Source organism: Lepidochelys olivacea (genome assembly GCF_965140295.1).
Source record: "Lepidochelys olivacea isolate rLepOli2 genome assembly, chromosome: 3".
Classification (NCBI taxonomy): Eukaryota; Metazoa; Chordata; order Testudines; family Cheloniidae; genus Lepidochelys; species Lepidochelys olivacea.
This window is the reverse complement of record NC_140413.1, coordinates 158,856,419-158,872,013: the sequence shown is the minus strand read 5'-3', so window position 1 is coordinate 158,872,013 and position 15,595 is coordinate 158,856,419. Positions and strand designations below refer to the sequence as shown.

The following is a 15,595-nucleotide window of genomic DNA, read 5'->3' as shown; positions in this document are numbered from 1 at the left end:
CCAAATGCCAAGACAAGTTAAGCATTCTCTAGGAGCCTTTTCTCCACAGCTGGTGTGAGAAAAAGAAAGTGAATCATGTACATACAAATCACATATTCAAACAACGCCCCCCCCAAACGCCAACATCCCTATTTGTTATGGAACTGTACAAGCTGCCACTAATCAATGGAAATCCTACTGCAATAAGTGATTTGAGAAAGATGCAACAGTAATCAAGTGCATTACCCACGCAGAATGCTCAGTTCACCTTTACCATACCTGAACCCCCCTCTCATCCCTTCAAAACAAAGCTCCATAGAAAAGTGCACTGTTTCTGCAGATATGCACCAGATAGCCATCTCTATTTGTTTTCAGAGCACAAACTATGAAAATGCTACAACAGTATCTATGAAATATGGCATGGGAGATTAAAGCTAAAATATTTAAGGATCTGCAGGAACACTCTGCTTTTCCCTGAAAAACATAATTACAAACTAGAATTAAAGCATGGAGGGTTTGCACACAAGTACCCCCAGATTAAGCTAAAATGGGCTGTTCCTGGCAGTGATTTCCATAATATTAGTGCAACATTAATCCCTACACTTCACCAAAATGATTGAGATAATTGTTTAAATGCACTATGTGCAGATTTAGGTTTACAAAAAACACAAAGCAAGAGCTGAGAGTTGTGCAGAAAACTGATTTCACTTTGAAGTCTACCCGTACAGCAAATCAGCAAACAAGATAAGAATTTACTCATCCCCTGGTTCGGTGTCAGAATCCCACCACGGCTAGCAGTAGGTGAAGGGGGCACTAAGATTCTGCTTTGAGTCACTAGTTACACATATTTTCAATTGCTATCCTGGTTATCTCTTCCAATTTTGAAGTCACACAAGGGGCTCCATTTTTACAGTACTGTTGTATTGATCTGGACTATGCAGCCCCACTGAAAACAAATGCCATTCATCTTTTATTCACTACACTGTTTTAAGAGATGGAATAAGTTATCTCTTGCATGACAACAGCAGACACACAACTTGGTTCAAGTTTTAATTGTGTAAAAATCTGACATTCGAATACAGTTTTAAGGGAGAGACTTGCTACATTGCAAATCGTAACCAATTCTGCCAATTAAGGATGAGACCCCGTCTAATAACAAATCACCATAAATTCCCAAAGCACACAGACCAGGCAACACCATACCAACAACCGTTCAGACACTACGTGCTTGTGTGTGTAAGTAAGTAACAGTTTGGAGGTTTTGTATATGCAGTTAGTGTGACTTAGTCTAAGCACTGGCAGCCAGTGATTTCATTGGCTAACCTCTTGATGCCATTAAGGGCTGGGAGGTCCTGTGCTAAGCCCAACGTGATCTTCATTACAATTGTGCAGCAGAAAAATCCCAGCTTTTAATGTTAAAGTTCACACACAAACCATATAGATACACCAGACAGGGTAAAATAGACTCAAAAGATCCATTACGTTTGAAGAAAATTCTGAATAAAATGATGTCTTCTGCACAGCCTCAGCCTCCGACACTGCAACATCTTTATCTAGTATAATAGACTCTGTAGTAAACTGTTTTTGATCTCCATAATGAGTAGGAGTTGTCAAATTTAAGGAGATAAACTCCTCTCCCTGGGTACTGGTGGCTGCCAGCGTACACTTCTTCGTGACAGTCTCGTCTGTATACAGGCACTATTTCATCTAGCTGAGGCTTGCTGGCATTCTTTTTGGATTTCTCTTCACTGTTTTCTGTAGTGGAAAAAATAAATATCAGTCATTAAATATGAGGGGGGATTTTATGCAAAGAAAGAAAGAATAAAATAAAATGATTGGGTTTTGTTTTTTGTTTTGCTAGTCCAAGAGGGACCAGGAAGACACAAATCAGTGTTATCTGAGTAACAAAATAAGAGGTATGTTTAACTATTTGGGAGCATGTGGGGGGTTTTTTTGGGGTGGGGGGGGAGACTGTTAGGGACTAAGCATTCATGGGGAAGATTTAAGGTAAGATTTCTAAAATGAAGTACAGAAATGAGTCTCTTTATTCCTGCCTGAGGAAGTTCTTTATCCATTTTATGAGTGGTACTTTGTTGTGACATTACATTTACAAAGAAGGGGAAACCAGCCTTTAGTTCAGTCTGATCATGGGTTTCTTCATCGATCATGCACTTTATGAATCCACTAATGTTAAATAATAAACAGATCCAGGGCCTGATTTTCAAAGGGTCTTGAGCCACCACAGCTTCCATTAAAGTCAATGAGAGCAACTGGTGCTCAGCATTTCAGAGTTGAACCATAAGCACTTTTTACAGATCTTGTCAGAGGATCTCAAAGCCCAGCTATTTCAGACTCCTCTCGAGAGCCACTTTTGCTCAAGATCAGAGTTAATTCTCTGCACCTTGAAGTCTTTAAACCACGATCTGAGGACTTCAATAGCTCAGACAAAAGTTAGGGGTTTGTTACAGGAGTTGGTGGGTGAGTTTCCGTGGCCTGCTCTGGGCAGAAGGTCAGACTAGACAATCATAATGGTCCTTTCTGACCTTAAAGTCTATGATTCTATGATAATCAAAAGACTCAACAACTGATAGCACAGTAAAATAAAGGTTAGCTGAGTTAACTGTTGAACTCCTGACAATAGTTAGGGTGGCTGACCTACTGTTATTCATGTGAGCTGAAGGACAGCCCATTAAGTGGGGTGGCCTGACCTGATGACTAGACCACAGCTAGCTGAATTAAGGTCATAGCCTGAGGCATTTCCAAATGTGGTTCACTTGGTTGTAAAATATCCACAGGTCATTTTGTTCACTTGTCTATGCAGAGCAGTTGTGCACTTGCAAGCACATCCCTGTGCACAGTTTTTGCAGGCAGGACACAGTATACCCGACGGTGGCCGAGCAGTTCAGTGGCAGAGGACAGATGGCTGGGTCACAAGCTCCTGCAATGGCATGGCAGACTCCCCGGTGGCTGAGGGAAGGGACCTGGGTCCAAGCCTTTGGCCACCTGGCTTATTGCAACGTCAGGCCTTGGAAGAGAGGATGTGGAGGTTAATTTCCTTCCTGGAAAATAAGTCAGCAGTGCAGGAATTGCATCCTTTAGGGGAGTATTAAAGGTACATGGAGACTTTCACCACCATGTCTTGAGTTTTGGTTCAACATATAGAATAATGGAAGTGTGCATTTCATTGCTTGAGTCATTCGATACTGGACAAAGCACTGGAGACTAGACAGTAAAGATACTCATACATCAGAGGCAGGAGAATGAAAGACAACCGAGTAAGTCTTTTCCATCTCTGACTTTTAAGAATGGTATTTCTCATTCTCCCTCACATCAGGCTACTTTAAAACAGGTGATCATGTAAGTGAGTTAATCACACCATATCATCTACAGGTAAAGTTTTCAAAGTTTTCTCTACCCCACCTCCATTTCTATGTGAACATTTTATGCACAAAAGGCTCCTTTTCTAGGTTTCAAATCACTGCACATAAGCTCTGCAATGCCAACATGGAAAGGCAGGAAACCATCAGATGTAGCAATGTCCAAAGATCAATTCCAAAGAATGCTTTCACCATACTGTGTAGTTATTTCTAAAATGGACACTCAGCACTGTGACCTTTTGTGTTTAAGATTTTTTTTTTTTCGAGTTCCATGAAGGAGAGTTTCACTTATCAGTGGCTTATCTTAGTACCCTAGCTAGCAACAAGTGTTATCTGGGTCAGTATCTAGCAGAAGCAGGGATGTCCAGATTTGCCTACTACATAGTCATATATTAGGAAATCTAACAGCCTGAAGGTCATGTCCTAAAACAAAGATTTCCCTTAACCTTCAGCCCCACAGGTCCCAGCATCAGCCTAGCACTAAAGGCTTTGCACTTTACGGCCCCTTCTATCAAGGAACTCTCAGTGCAGAAATAATTTTGCCTCTCAATACCCATATCCAGGACAATATGTTTTACAGATTAGGAAGTCAAGAGAGTGGTTAAGTGACTTTGCTCAAGGTGACAAAGTATCAGGATGAGAAACAGAATCCAGGCCTCTCCCCCTTGCTTTGATCACAAGACCAAGATCATCCTTCCACCCCAGCATGCAACGTTTGAGCACCTTGTTCAAGGTGGAGCATAGCATACCGACTCCCACAGTCTACACGAGCACCACTTCAGTGTTGAAGGAACATTTTTTTTTAAATCACGTCTCTCTGAAGTGTTATTGTTACAGCCCCCAAGATTAGAGAAAAAAAATTAGAGAAATCAAAAATCATTAGAGAAAAAATCAGCTCATCAGTTGAGCATTTAACAGCAGCAAGGATTGTTTCCCTTGGAGTGTCTTTCACACCAAAAGAGAAAAGGACAAAATAGTAAAATAGAACCATAAAAACCAGCAACAGGACTGAGACACATGCACAGAGCCATGGCTCCTGAAGCCAAACAAACAATCCCCAGAATTGAAGTTTTCACTTTAAAAAGTTGTATTTCAGACCTTGTGGTTGCAAAATAAAAGCCTGAAATGTAAGCCAAGCGTAACCATGGCAGTGGTGTCTGCAGACAGCCCGAAGAAAAGGTTCTAAAGAGGTGTTAACCTCCTCATTTATTCCAATGGGGTGTTAACTTTGAAAGCCCTACTGCTCTGGGAGGGGCCCCTGAGAATTGTGTGCTACCCCATTGCAGCTTTGTTGGGGTGTTGGTGGCAGGACCTCTTTGCTTGAGTGGGTAAGAACCTCTCTCCTCTGGGAATTTCCCCAGCCTGCTTAAGGAGTCGTGGTCTGGACAGGAGGGAGGCCCTATCTTGCCAGAAGATGGAGTAATAGTGACTCCTCCCTAAGCCATATGGGTGGCCCTTGCCATTCACCCCAAGGGGTTGTGGGGCCATGAGGGCCAACACACGTGGATGCAACTATGACCATGACTGCCTTAGCCTGGCCGCAGTCAGATGTAGTACTTGAAACAACTAGTAACTAAGATTTGGAAGGGACAGATTTCATGTTTAGAGGGACACCAGCTGTGCAGAGGGTGCGCACAAAAAAGAGACCGTTACATTAGAGTATGGCCAATGGACACCATTAAAAGCGTATATAAAATAAGCACATATACCTTCATCTTCATCCTCATCATCACTGGATTCACTGACATGCACACTGACTGCAGTGTTGGGGGAGTCTGTCCATTCAAAATATACCCCAAAACCAATGTCATAATTGTCTGTAGCAAACTCCCAGAAGAGATACGACCCCTCTTCATGAGTTGGTACTCTGACTGTAACCACTTCTCCTCGGCCTACTGTGATCACGGAGTCTGCATCCTGTCGGATCTTCTCTTTAAAATCTTTTATCTGGGGTCGTGTCCACATGGATGGAGCAGCTATCACTGGAACAGATTCTAAAGAGGAAGAAAAAAGCATGGACAGTGAATGATTTGCCTTTAAAAATACAGCTATTTTAATGTTATGTAATAACAAATCACTTCTGTAAGACATGGCACCACCGAGTCTCTGCAGGGAAGTCTCAAGATTGCTTCCAACACGGAGCTTTCATGCTATTACAGGACAATGCTCTTTTAACGGAGGCCTAGCAAACGCACATGAAATATATCATGAAGCCTGCATTGTAACATTGCACATATTACAAATCTGCCCCTTAGAACTAAGTCTGGTTGAGCGTCTCATTCGATTTGCAGCTGTCTGCACATCTAAGCTGACTGACAATACTATCTATCTTTATTCAGGCAAAATTTCATTCCTAAGACATCACTTCAGTGCAGTGCAATATGGGTTACTACTACAGTCAAAGGCACCGGTTCTATGATAGCTACACAAGGTTACTTAAACCCTTTCAACAAATCCTTGAAATGTAACTCCTGAACACGCAAGCTGTTTTATTTGATGTGCTCAGTAGAACTACTCCACTTTTTTCACACAGGACCCAGAACCCATCCCCAGTTTCTTGCTAGGGCCTGCCCAAATCTTACAAGGATTTTGGATGAAGGTGGGCAAGTGCCACTGATGAAGCCAGGAATAGTGATAGACAGAACTGGGGAGTGGGGAAGGGAAGCTGATAGTGGGTTGATTTTCCTCCTCCAGCTCCACAGATTGTTACAACAGGGCTGTCCCTGGGAGCCAAGGGAACAGCGAGGAGCTGAAGTCTGTTGGGTTGGAAGGAGGATGTACCTGGATCATGGGGAGAGCAGCAGCGGCAGGTGGAAAGGAGAGAACAAGTTATTCCTTTAGAGTCACTCTCTTTAGACACTTGGAACTAGTGTCCATGAGAATATGCCCCCCGCCACATTCAACCAACAGCCCCACTCCCCCATCAAGACCCACTTGTGGAACCGATCCTATACAGAGAGAAGCTCTGCAACAGAACTTCTACCTTACATTCCTTCCCTCCATGGTCTTGTGTGTCAGTTACCTTCAGCTCAAGAGGACTGGATGGGGGCTCTTTGGAACCCATCCAGCCCTCTCCTACTTTAGGTAATAGAGTTGCGGCACATTCTTCATCTTCCATAGGAACTGAGCACACTGCCTTTATACCCAATCCCTTCTGCTTTGGAAAAGGTAGAGAGTGGGCCCAGGAACCACATCTAGCTCTGACCAGGTAGTAGAGAGTGATAACTACAGAACCACAATACGAGGGGGGGGGGGGGCAACAGATAAGTTACTTACTTTACAGAACTGGAAATTCTTTGAGCTGTGTGGTCCCTATCTGTATTCCATTGTAGGGGCGCATGCACTCTATGCATCCTGAGGTGGAGGATTCTTGTAAGCAGTGTCCGTTGGTCCATGGATGCGCCCTTTGTCTCCTTGGGCCTCAGACCAAGAGATAATGGGCAGAGCAGACCGACTGCCTCTCCAGTCCCTTCTCTACTGTGAATCCAGGAATGATCCGAAGCAGAGGGGAATGAAGGTGGGTAGTGAAATATAAATAGGGACCACTTATCTCAAAGAACCTCCAGTTACTAGAAGGTAAGTAATTTTTCTTCCAGTATTGGTCCCTAAATGCATTCCACTGTGGTGACTGTCCAGCAGTACTCAAGTAGGAGGAGCATGCGAGAATGCAGGCAGCAGACTTTCCCAATGGATACATCAATGGAGGAGTCCTGTACCAGAGCATAATGTCTCACGAATGTGTGGCTAGAACTCCATATGGCTGCCTTGCAAACATCAAGTATAGGTACTTCCTGAAGCACTGCCACGGATGTAGCTTGTGCTCTTGTAGAATGAGCCCTTACCTTAGGAGGAAGAGAGAGAAGTAGTGACAGCTGGTAGCAGAGTAGGATACAGCCTGAGATTCATTTAGAAATCCTCTGGGAAGAGACAGTGTGGCCTCAAAGTCATTCTGCTATAGCAAGAAAATCTTTGATTTTCTAGTTGGTTTTGTCCTTTGTAGGTAAAAAGTCACAGCATGTTGCATGTCAGCGGAACTCTCTGTCTCCTCCTCAGATGCATGTGGTTATGGAAAACCACAGCTGATTTACTGGCTTAAGGGGAAATCTGAAAGTACCTTGGCAGTGAACTTTGGCTGTAGTCATAAGACAAGACTTTGTCCTTATTGCAGATAGCGTATGGCGGATCCACCATTAGGGCTCTGAGTTTCCCCACCCTTCCGGCTGAGGTGATGGGCAGAAGGAACAATTTTTATTGATAGGGGATACATGGAACATGTTCCTAGTGGTTTGAAGGGAGTCAGAGTGCTGAAAACAAGATTCAAGTCCCAGTGAAAGGTAGGCTTCTTTACTGATGGGAAGGTTCTGATTCGGCCTTTCAAGAATCTGTTAGTCAATGGGTGAGTGAAAATTGAGTAGCCATGGAGGATGGATGGCATGCACTGAATGCTGCCAGGTAGACTCTTATAGGACTGAGCAAGAGCCCAGTTTTGAGTGAGAAGATATTCCCCTTATTTTGGACTATCTGCCGACTCAGATGTGTTTCATCTGTGCCCATATGGGGAAACACTTCCCCTTGATTGAACAGCATTTCCTAGTGTCCTTTTTGCTGCTCAGGACGGTTTGCACTGCGTTAGAGCGTGAACATTCTAGAGTGATGCCCATCCAAAAAAACAAGTCATCAGATAGGTTGAGATGCTTCATTTTGCTATTCTCCTGGGTCAAGAGAGCAGGAAAGGACAGGATGCTGATCTGAGGGTGAGATGATATAAGGAAATTTGGGAACCAAAACTGTCTGGGCTAACTGGGAGCAATGAGGATGACTCGTGCCCTGTCCTGAAGAATTTTCCATGGGACTCAACATAGGAGTGGTAAGGGAGAAAAGTCATAGCCAGATGCCCTGACTAGGTGTGAAAGAGAGGACTGCCCTGAGTGTGTAGCTCTAGAGCACCTTTGGAACAGCAAATGTTGCATTTCCAGTTGGTTTGGGAAGCAAACAGATCCCAGGTGGGGCTTCCTTATTGAGTGAAGATACTGTTCACTACTGAATTGTGCAGCTCCGACTTGTGACTGGTGGCAAAATGCCTGTGAGGGTGTCTGCCAACACATTCTGAGTTCCCAGAAGGTAAGCTGCCAACAAGGTAATTTGACTGACACCTCAGTTCTATAGGGTGATAGCTTACACACAGCGAGAAATGGATCTCATCCTTCCTAGTTTGTTGATGTAAAAGACAGACAATTGCCATATTATCTGACAATATGAGGACATGCTGGGACTGGATAAGTTGAGGAAAGGCCTTGCAAGCTTCTTGCACTGAATGATGTTCCAGAGATTGATGCACATCCTGGCTTCTTAGGGCATCCAACTGCCCTGTGCTGTCCACATGGGCCACCCCCCTCCTCCCTCAAGAGGGAGGGATCTAATGACTGTCTTTTCCAGTGAGAGGTATGGGAAGAGAACACCCACACATCCTTGATTGGGATCCCTTCCATCAATTTAGAGATGATGTTATTCTGGAAGGAATTGTCACTAAGATAGTTGTGGTGTGGTTGGTTGGTGAACATGCTGTTTAGAGTCATGCCTGTAGGCAATGTAAGTAGACTCTGGTGAATGGGATAACAAGTGCATGAATTCATGTGCCCCAGGAGGGAAATACAAGTTTTGAGTGGTGCTCAAGAGTTGCACATAACCTGGTCTATCAGGTCACTCATGGAGCAAAACCTGTCCATTGGTAGATAAGCTCTTGCCATGGCTGAATCCAGGGTCGCCCCTCTAAAGTCTATGGTCTGTGTCAGTGGGAGGATAGATTTTTCCAAGTTTACACTGGCTCCTAAAGAGGATAGGTGCTGAAGCATTAATGAGGCCTCATGTGTCCTTGCAACGAGAAGCAAATAATTGAGATAAGGGCAGAGACGAAGCCATTCCAGATGAAGTGAAATGCAACTACCAGAAAGACTTTGGAAAAGACCCTGGGGTGCAGGCAAGACTGAACAGGAGCACCCTGTATTGGAAATGGTTGGGACCCACCACAAATCTGAGAAACTGCCTGTGGGTGGGGTGAACATCCACATAAGAGCATGTGTCCTTCACATCAGGAGCTGTAAACCAAATGTCTTTTTCCAGGAATGAGATTATTGATGCCAATGTGACCATGTGAAATTTCAGTTTATGAAAAAAGCGGTGGAAATTGTAAAGATCAAGGAAGGGTCTCCAATCACCCTCTCTTTTTGGATACAAGGAAGCACACTGAGTAAAAAGCCCTTTCCTTTCCTTGGAGAGCTACCTACTCTATTGTTGCTTGTTGGAGAAGGGACTCCACTTTCTGCCTGAGAATACTCATGTGAAAATGATCCCTGAAGAGAGGGTTTCAGAGGAAGTAGAACAGTAAACTTGATTGCTTAGCCAGATCGGATGATGTTTAATACCCATTTATCCATGTTACAGCACTCCAGTTGTGGAAAAAGTGCCAAACAACTCCTGAAGATTGGGGGATTGGTTAGTGGCGGCATCACTGAGTTTGCAGTTCTTAAACAGCCATCAAAAATATCTTTTAGCCAGGGGATGGGATGGTGCTAAAGATGTGGGAGCTGCAAGGAAATGAGACTTCTGCATCTTCTGGCTCTTATGAGGAGTATCATAAGATAGCTGATAAAACGGTTGAGTTACTGGTCTAGATTTATAGGGCTGCCTGTGATATTTTCTTTTGGGGGCAGGTGTATATATGACCCTGGTAGACCAACTGCTAGCTCATGACAAGGCCTCACTGAACACTTAAATGCATAGTTGGAAATCAGTCTTGCTTTTCTGTGTGTTAGCATTATCAAAATAAATATTGGATGTTAAGTTGATAAGAATGTGTTTTTAGTATTTTATAAAATGCTTATAGGATACTGCATGTATTGTTTTCACTCAACTATACCCTATGTTATAATACAACAGCAAATATTTGCATTGTATTATAGCCCTGTAACTAAGTAACCCATCAAACAAGAAGGAAGCCTTGTGTAATGCAAATGGTCTCTTACAAAGATGTTAAATCCTGTTCATTAAATGCCAGTGAGCCACTGTGCTAGATCAAGGATCAAAGACTAAGTGCATTCCTCCCCCCACCTCCCATGAAGAAGGGACCTGTGTCGCAACTGTTGCTGTCAGCTTGGTTTCTGAGAGAAGAAGCTATATAGATGGACACAAGGAAGAATTCTTCATCTCTGGACTGTCTGAATTCTAACAGGGCAGAATAAAGAAACGAGAAGACGGAATTCCCAAGTTACTCTGGGTAACCCTAAAAGGCTTATGGGAAGCTGGCAGTTTATAATTCCAAACAGTAGCAGAGACATACTAAACTCTCTCACCTGTATATGTATTTTTTACCACCTTTAACCTTTCAATAACTAACTAAAGGTTTACTAGGTAAGAAAAAGGAATGAGTTTACTATAGAACTGGATACCAGAGTTGTCTCTGGTATGAGAGCTGGGATGCAAATCAACTTGGGTGAATGACTGGTCTCTTGGGACTAGGTGTAACCTGAAAGTTCTGTGATTTTTGGTGTGCTCACTAATCACATAGTCCAGCTTGCCTGGGTAGTGAGATAGTGTCTAATGGGACTGTGTGACTGTTATAAGACTATTGTAGTACTTTGGGAATTCACATTTAGTACTGTGTTGACTAAATTTAATTATAGAACATACCACCAGTTGAAGTGTCCGCCTTGCTTTTTGAAAGTCTGCTCTGAGGTTGGTACTCCCATTCGTGAGTCACTCCAGACAGCATGACCGTATAGATTCCCAGGGAGTGAAGGGTGGCTCTGGAGTCCTTCAGAGTAAGGACTCATCTGTCTTCTCATTGAAAAAAATGGGCTTAGTTGAAGGGCAAGTCCTCTACAGTGTTTTGCACCTCCCTGGAAAATCCTGAGGGGTCTAGCTACGAGTTAGGATATTATAATGGCTGTTAACATTGACCGTGATAATGTGTCTGTGGCATCAGCCACTGATAGATGTGTGGTTCTTACCACCAGCAGATCTTCAATAAGTGCTTGTAATTGAGCTCTGTCTTACTATGGCAGCTCATCTACAAAGTCTGTAAACTTGGAATATTTCAGATAGTCATACTTAACCAACAGTGCTTGATATTCCACTATTCTGAACTGAAAGCTTGTGGATGGGAATACCTTTCTTCCCAATAAGCCTAGATGTTTAACCTCCTTGTCAGAAGGATTTTGGATACTGTCATCTAGATCTCTCAATGGCAGCCTGCATGACCAGAGTTAGGTATGCGATGGGTAAAAAGAAATTCCGCTCCCTTGGCTGGAATGCAATATTGTTCCTCTGTCTTCTTAGGGGTAGGGGTGCATGTGACTGGTATATGCCAGATTGCTTAACAGGTTCATTAACTCGAAGCACTATTTGACTAGACCCAGTAGTTTGCAGTATATCCAAGAGTTTGAGGGATCTGAACCTCTCCTAAGGAGATCAGGAATTCCTTTGCCGTTCTGCACAATCATTCTTGGAACGGTTTCTGGTCATCTGGAAGGGATGGAGACACTGGAGTGACTACTAACTCAGGAGATGAAGATGACAATCTTGTCAGTACCAGCAAAACCGATGGAATCGGTTTGTAATCTTCCTCTTCCATAGGGTCATGAGGAAGTTCTAAATGTTCCCTCAGAGGGCAATGGTGGAGTGACTGCCTAACAGGACAAATAGGCTCTGCATCTGGGTCCCATATTCCCCAGTATGACCAATAAACTGTGTCAGGAAGGGGTTGTAGAGGTCTTCAATGCATGGGGCACCACCAGTCCAGAGGTAAATGCGAAGGTGGAGGTTGGTACCAGGAAGCTCTGGATTTCTTGTCTGGGCTAGATTTTCTTGGGGGAGATGATGGTTCCTCTGGGGGTTTCAGATTCTCCCAAGGAAGAGAAATTTTGGTCCGGATTCATCAGTGATACTAACAGTTCCAATGGAGGAAAAGCCAGACTGGTAGATGGAAGAGGGGACAGACTTCTGCTACAGCCAACATCCCCTGGTAGAATTAAAATCTCCCTCGTGAGAGAAGGTCCAGATGATGGGGGAAATTGAGGCGTGGGAACAGGAAAAACATCTTCTGGTGTAGTATAAGTCTCTGCCTTTCCTGGGTGTGATCCCCTTGTGCTGATGGGATTGGAGGTGCTGTGTGAGATGGGGAAGGTACCACCAGTGGTTGAGGCTCTGGTCAGGTGTTCCTTGCTGGAACTGATGTATCCTGATGTTTACTCCTGGGGGAATTCTGCACCACTACACATGCGCATAATTCATGTGCCACGTATAATTTATTTTATTTTTGCAGAAAATAGCTGCTGCTGGAAAGTTGCTGCCGTTCCACCTTTTGCCCACCAAAGGGCGCTGTGTCACTAGAACAGAGCAGCCACTAGGGAAGAGAAAGAGCCTACTTTCTTCATAGCGCCTGTTGGGCCAGGCCAAGAGACATGGGATATGGGGAAACAGACTGTGTGGGGGTGCCGGGGGGGTCAGAAAGGGGCTAATGAGGACAAACTGGGGCAGGGGCTGAATGGGAGTAGAGGTGCAAGGGATGGGAGTGGGAGTGCAGGGCCACATAAGGCACAGAGGTGCCTGAGTGGGGGCACAGTGACACATGGGGACAGGGGCAGATGTACCTAACTGAATTGGAGAGGCCAGGGGTCAGACAGGGTCTGCATGGGGGAAGCTCCCTAACAATCTTCCCCCTCCCCCCCCAAAAAAAGCCTGTTCCCTACTTTGCCCATCCATACCAAACAACCCTCCAAGTTCACACCCAGGCTCCTTCCCAGCAATTACCTCCCTCCGTTCCCAACTCCCCCAAGCCTTTGCACTGCTTCTGATGGATGCAGGAAATACGGTTCTGTATTGTAGTTTAAATGAATTATTACTCAAGAGTTCTCTATTAATAGGCCTAGTACGGAATCTATTTGTTAAAAAACATTTCCTGAATCTTTTTTGCTGTCTGTATTGTTACAGACATAGTTGCTGACAAGTATATTGAAATAAATTACCAAAATAATTGAAACTGGTGTAATTATATTGTGTTATTTTGACAAATAAAATAATATGCAAATTTTTGCAGAATATTAAAATATTGTTGCATAATTTGGGGGGGGGGGGGGAGATGCACTAATTTTTAGTTTTTAGCACATAATTCCTCCCAGTAGATGTTTTAGCTTGGACAGTACCAGTGAACTTGGTGTCACTGGTACAGGGTCTGGTACTGAAAAAGCCCACAGAACCAGGGCTCTAGTGTCATGATCTTGGGACCTTAGGATGATCTAAGTCCTTACAGGCTGAATAAGCAGACATGCTCAATTTAAGCAGAAATGCATTGGTCATCTGAAGCACATTTAGAAGAAGACCTGCTCTTAGGCTTGTGAGAGCATTTCCTGCCTGCTGATAAGGGTCTGTGGATATAGATTCACACCAGCATCACCTCTCATTGTGGGAGGCATTGTGGCCTCATGGTCTTCTCCATGAGGTGCTCTGGACCCGGGAGGTTCTGACCCAGGCTATGCGGTGGCAAGAAGGAACTGGAGAGGCGGTCATCTGCTCTGCCCTTTATACCCTCAGTTTGAGGCATGAGGAGAGCAAGGGTGCATGCGCAGACCAATGGATGCTGCTTGCAGGAATTCTCCAACTTCAGGTGCACGTAGCACATGTGCACCCACAGGGGAATACAGATAGGGACCAACACTCAAAGAACTAGGCTCTAACAAAAGTCTCAGGTTTCTTGTTTAAATTAAGGAATCTCGTTCTAGTCATACCTTTTGGTCCATTCTCTAGTGCTTCTTCCAGAGCATCTGGCTCCAGCTCTTTTTCAGGGATGTCTGTATGAGCCTTGGCCTGTCCATTAACAGATGGGCTCTCTCCCGGGGCAGCTGCATTCACCTTTGGCATGGTAGTCATAGAAGCCCCTGCTGCCTCCTGCTGGTTTTGTAATGCTGCCTACAGTTAGAGAAACCAAGTTCAGTAAAAACAAGGAAGTAGTCATCAAAATATCTTAATTAACATTTCAGAATGTAGGCCAACATTTTTCCAATCTGGGGACCTAAAGTTAAGCATCTAAGTGGCCTGATTTTCAGGTGTGCCAAGCATACACAGCCCCCATTGCAATCAGTGAGTTACATGGAGTCAGGCCTTTTGAAGTCAGGCCATTTGGATCCAGATGCTGAAAAAAATTGAAAATGGTCAGTTGAAATCCTAACTGGAGACAGCTAGTGGTAATTTGTTTTCACACCTAATTGGAGAAACGTTTGCAAGTTTCAGTAATCACTATAGTAATTCTGCTCACAAAAAACTTGTTTTAGAAAAGGTATGCACAGAATTTCACAGTTACATATTTACTGGCCTTTAATAGTTAGCCTGTTGAAAGGGTCTCTCTTGAAATCTAGTTAACTTTTTGAAAGCAGAAGTACCTGAGAGCTATAATAAATCCCCTGCCAGTTTGTGGGTTTACAATATCAAATCTGTGTGAATTTGAAACTAAGGGCAAAAGAAGCCCACAGAACTAAAGCAGAGAGCAGCTATGGAAAGCATGCCAGAAGAATGGCATTCCAAGGCACAGACTGAGGATGCTTTGCACACAGAACAAGGCCTATGCACTTTACCAGCTTCAAAAAAAAAAGGTCTCAATGGGACATAAGTGGTACATAGATTTTGTGTGGACCCTCTGCAAATGGTTTAATTCACCCAAGAAGAGGGAGAACTGTACCATGTAATAATTCAAACAATTTATAGTTAACACTTGGAATTAGCCAGCGGGGAAGTCTTTTGGATTTAGCAAGGAAGGTTTATTCCTGAAGAAAAATTGGAAACCCAACAGATTAAAGAATTGGGGGGGGGGGGGAAATCAGATTAACATGGTACCAGCCTTTATGAAAATCAAAGAAAAACAAGAGCAACAGAGATGTGATCTGACTTCTAATTCCTTAAAAGACTTTCCCATGAATGGGTTTGAACTAACGTCATACATTAAAATGCAGAAATTCTGGAAACGTAAATTTGTTCCCATCTGAGCCCAGATTCCACTGCTATGGGCACATTAAACTATTAAAGTACGCACACATTATTACAGAGTGCTTAACATTTGACCTCTAAGAACTCTAACAGGGATTAAGTGATTGGCAAAGTCACTTCAGACAAGTCAAAGGTTGAACTGTCTACTTAGAATATTCTTAGCCAATGGCTGTTTTAGAAAATTACAGGAAGAGATTAACAAAGAA

General features: G+C 43.7%; 1 protein-coding gene across 1 annotated transcript in view; it reads right to left on the bottom strand.

Moving 5' to 3' along the window:
• Positions 1-1,016: 1,016 nt before the first annotated feature.
• Positions 1,017-15,595, bottom strand: part of ACBD3 (acyl-CoA binding domain containing 3) — a 31,645-nt gene continuing 17,066 nt past the window's right edge. Inside the window, exons 6-8 of the mRNA XM_084625289.1 lie at positions 14,138-14,318; positions 5,066-5,350; positions 1,017-1,734 (exon numbers count right to left, since the gene is read on the bottom strand). Of these exons, the coding sequence (XP_084481415.1) occupies positions 1,529-1,734; positions 5,066-5,350; positions 14,138-14,318 (672 nt within the window). The 3' untranslated portion in view covers positions 1,017-1,528. The remainder of the gene's footprint in view (positions 1,735-5,065; positions 5,351-14,137; positions 14,319-15,595) is intronic.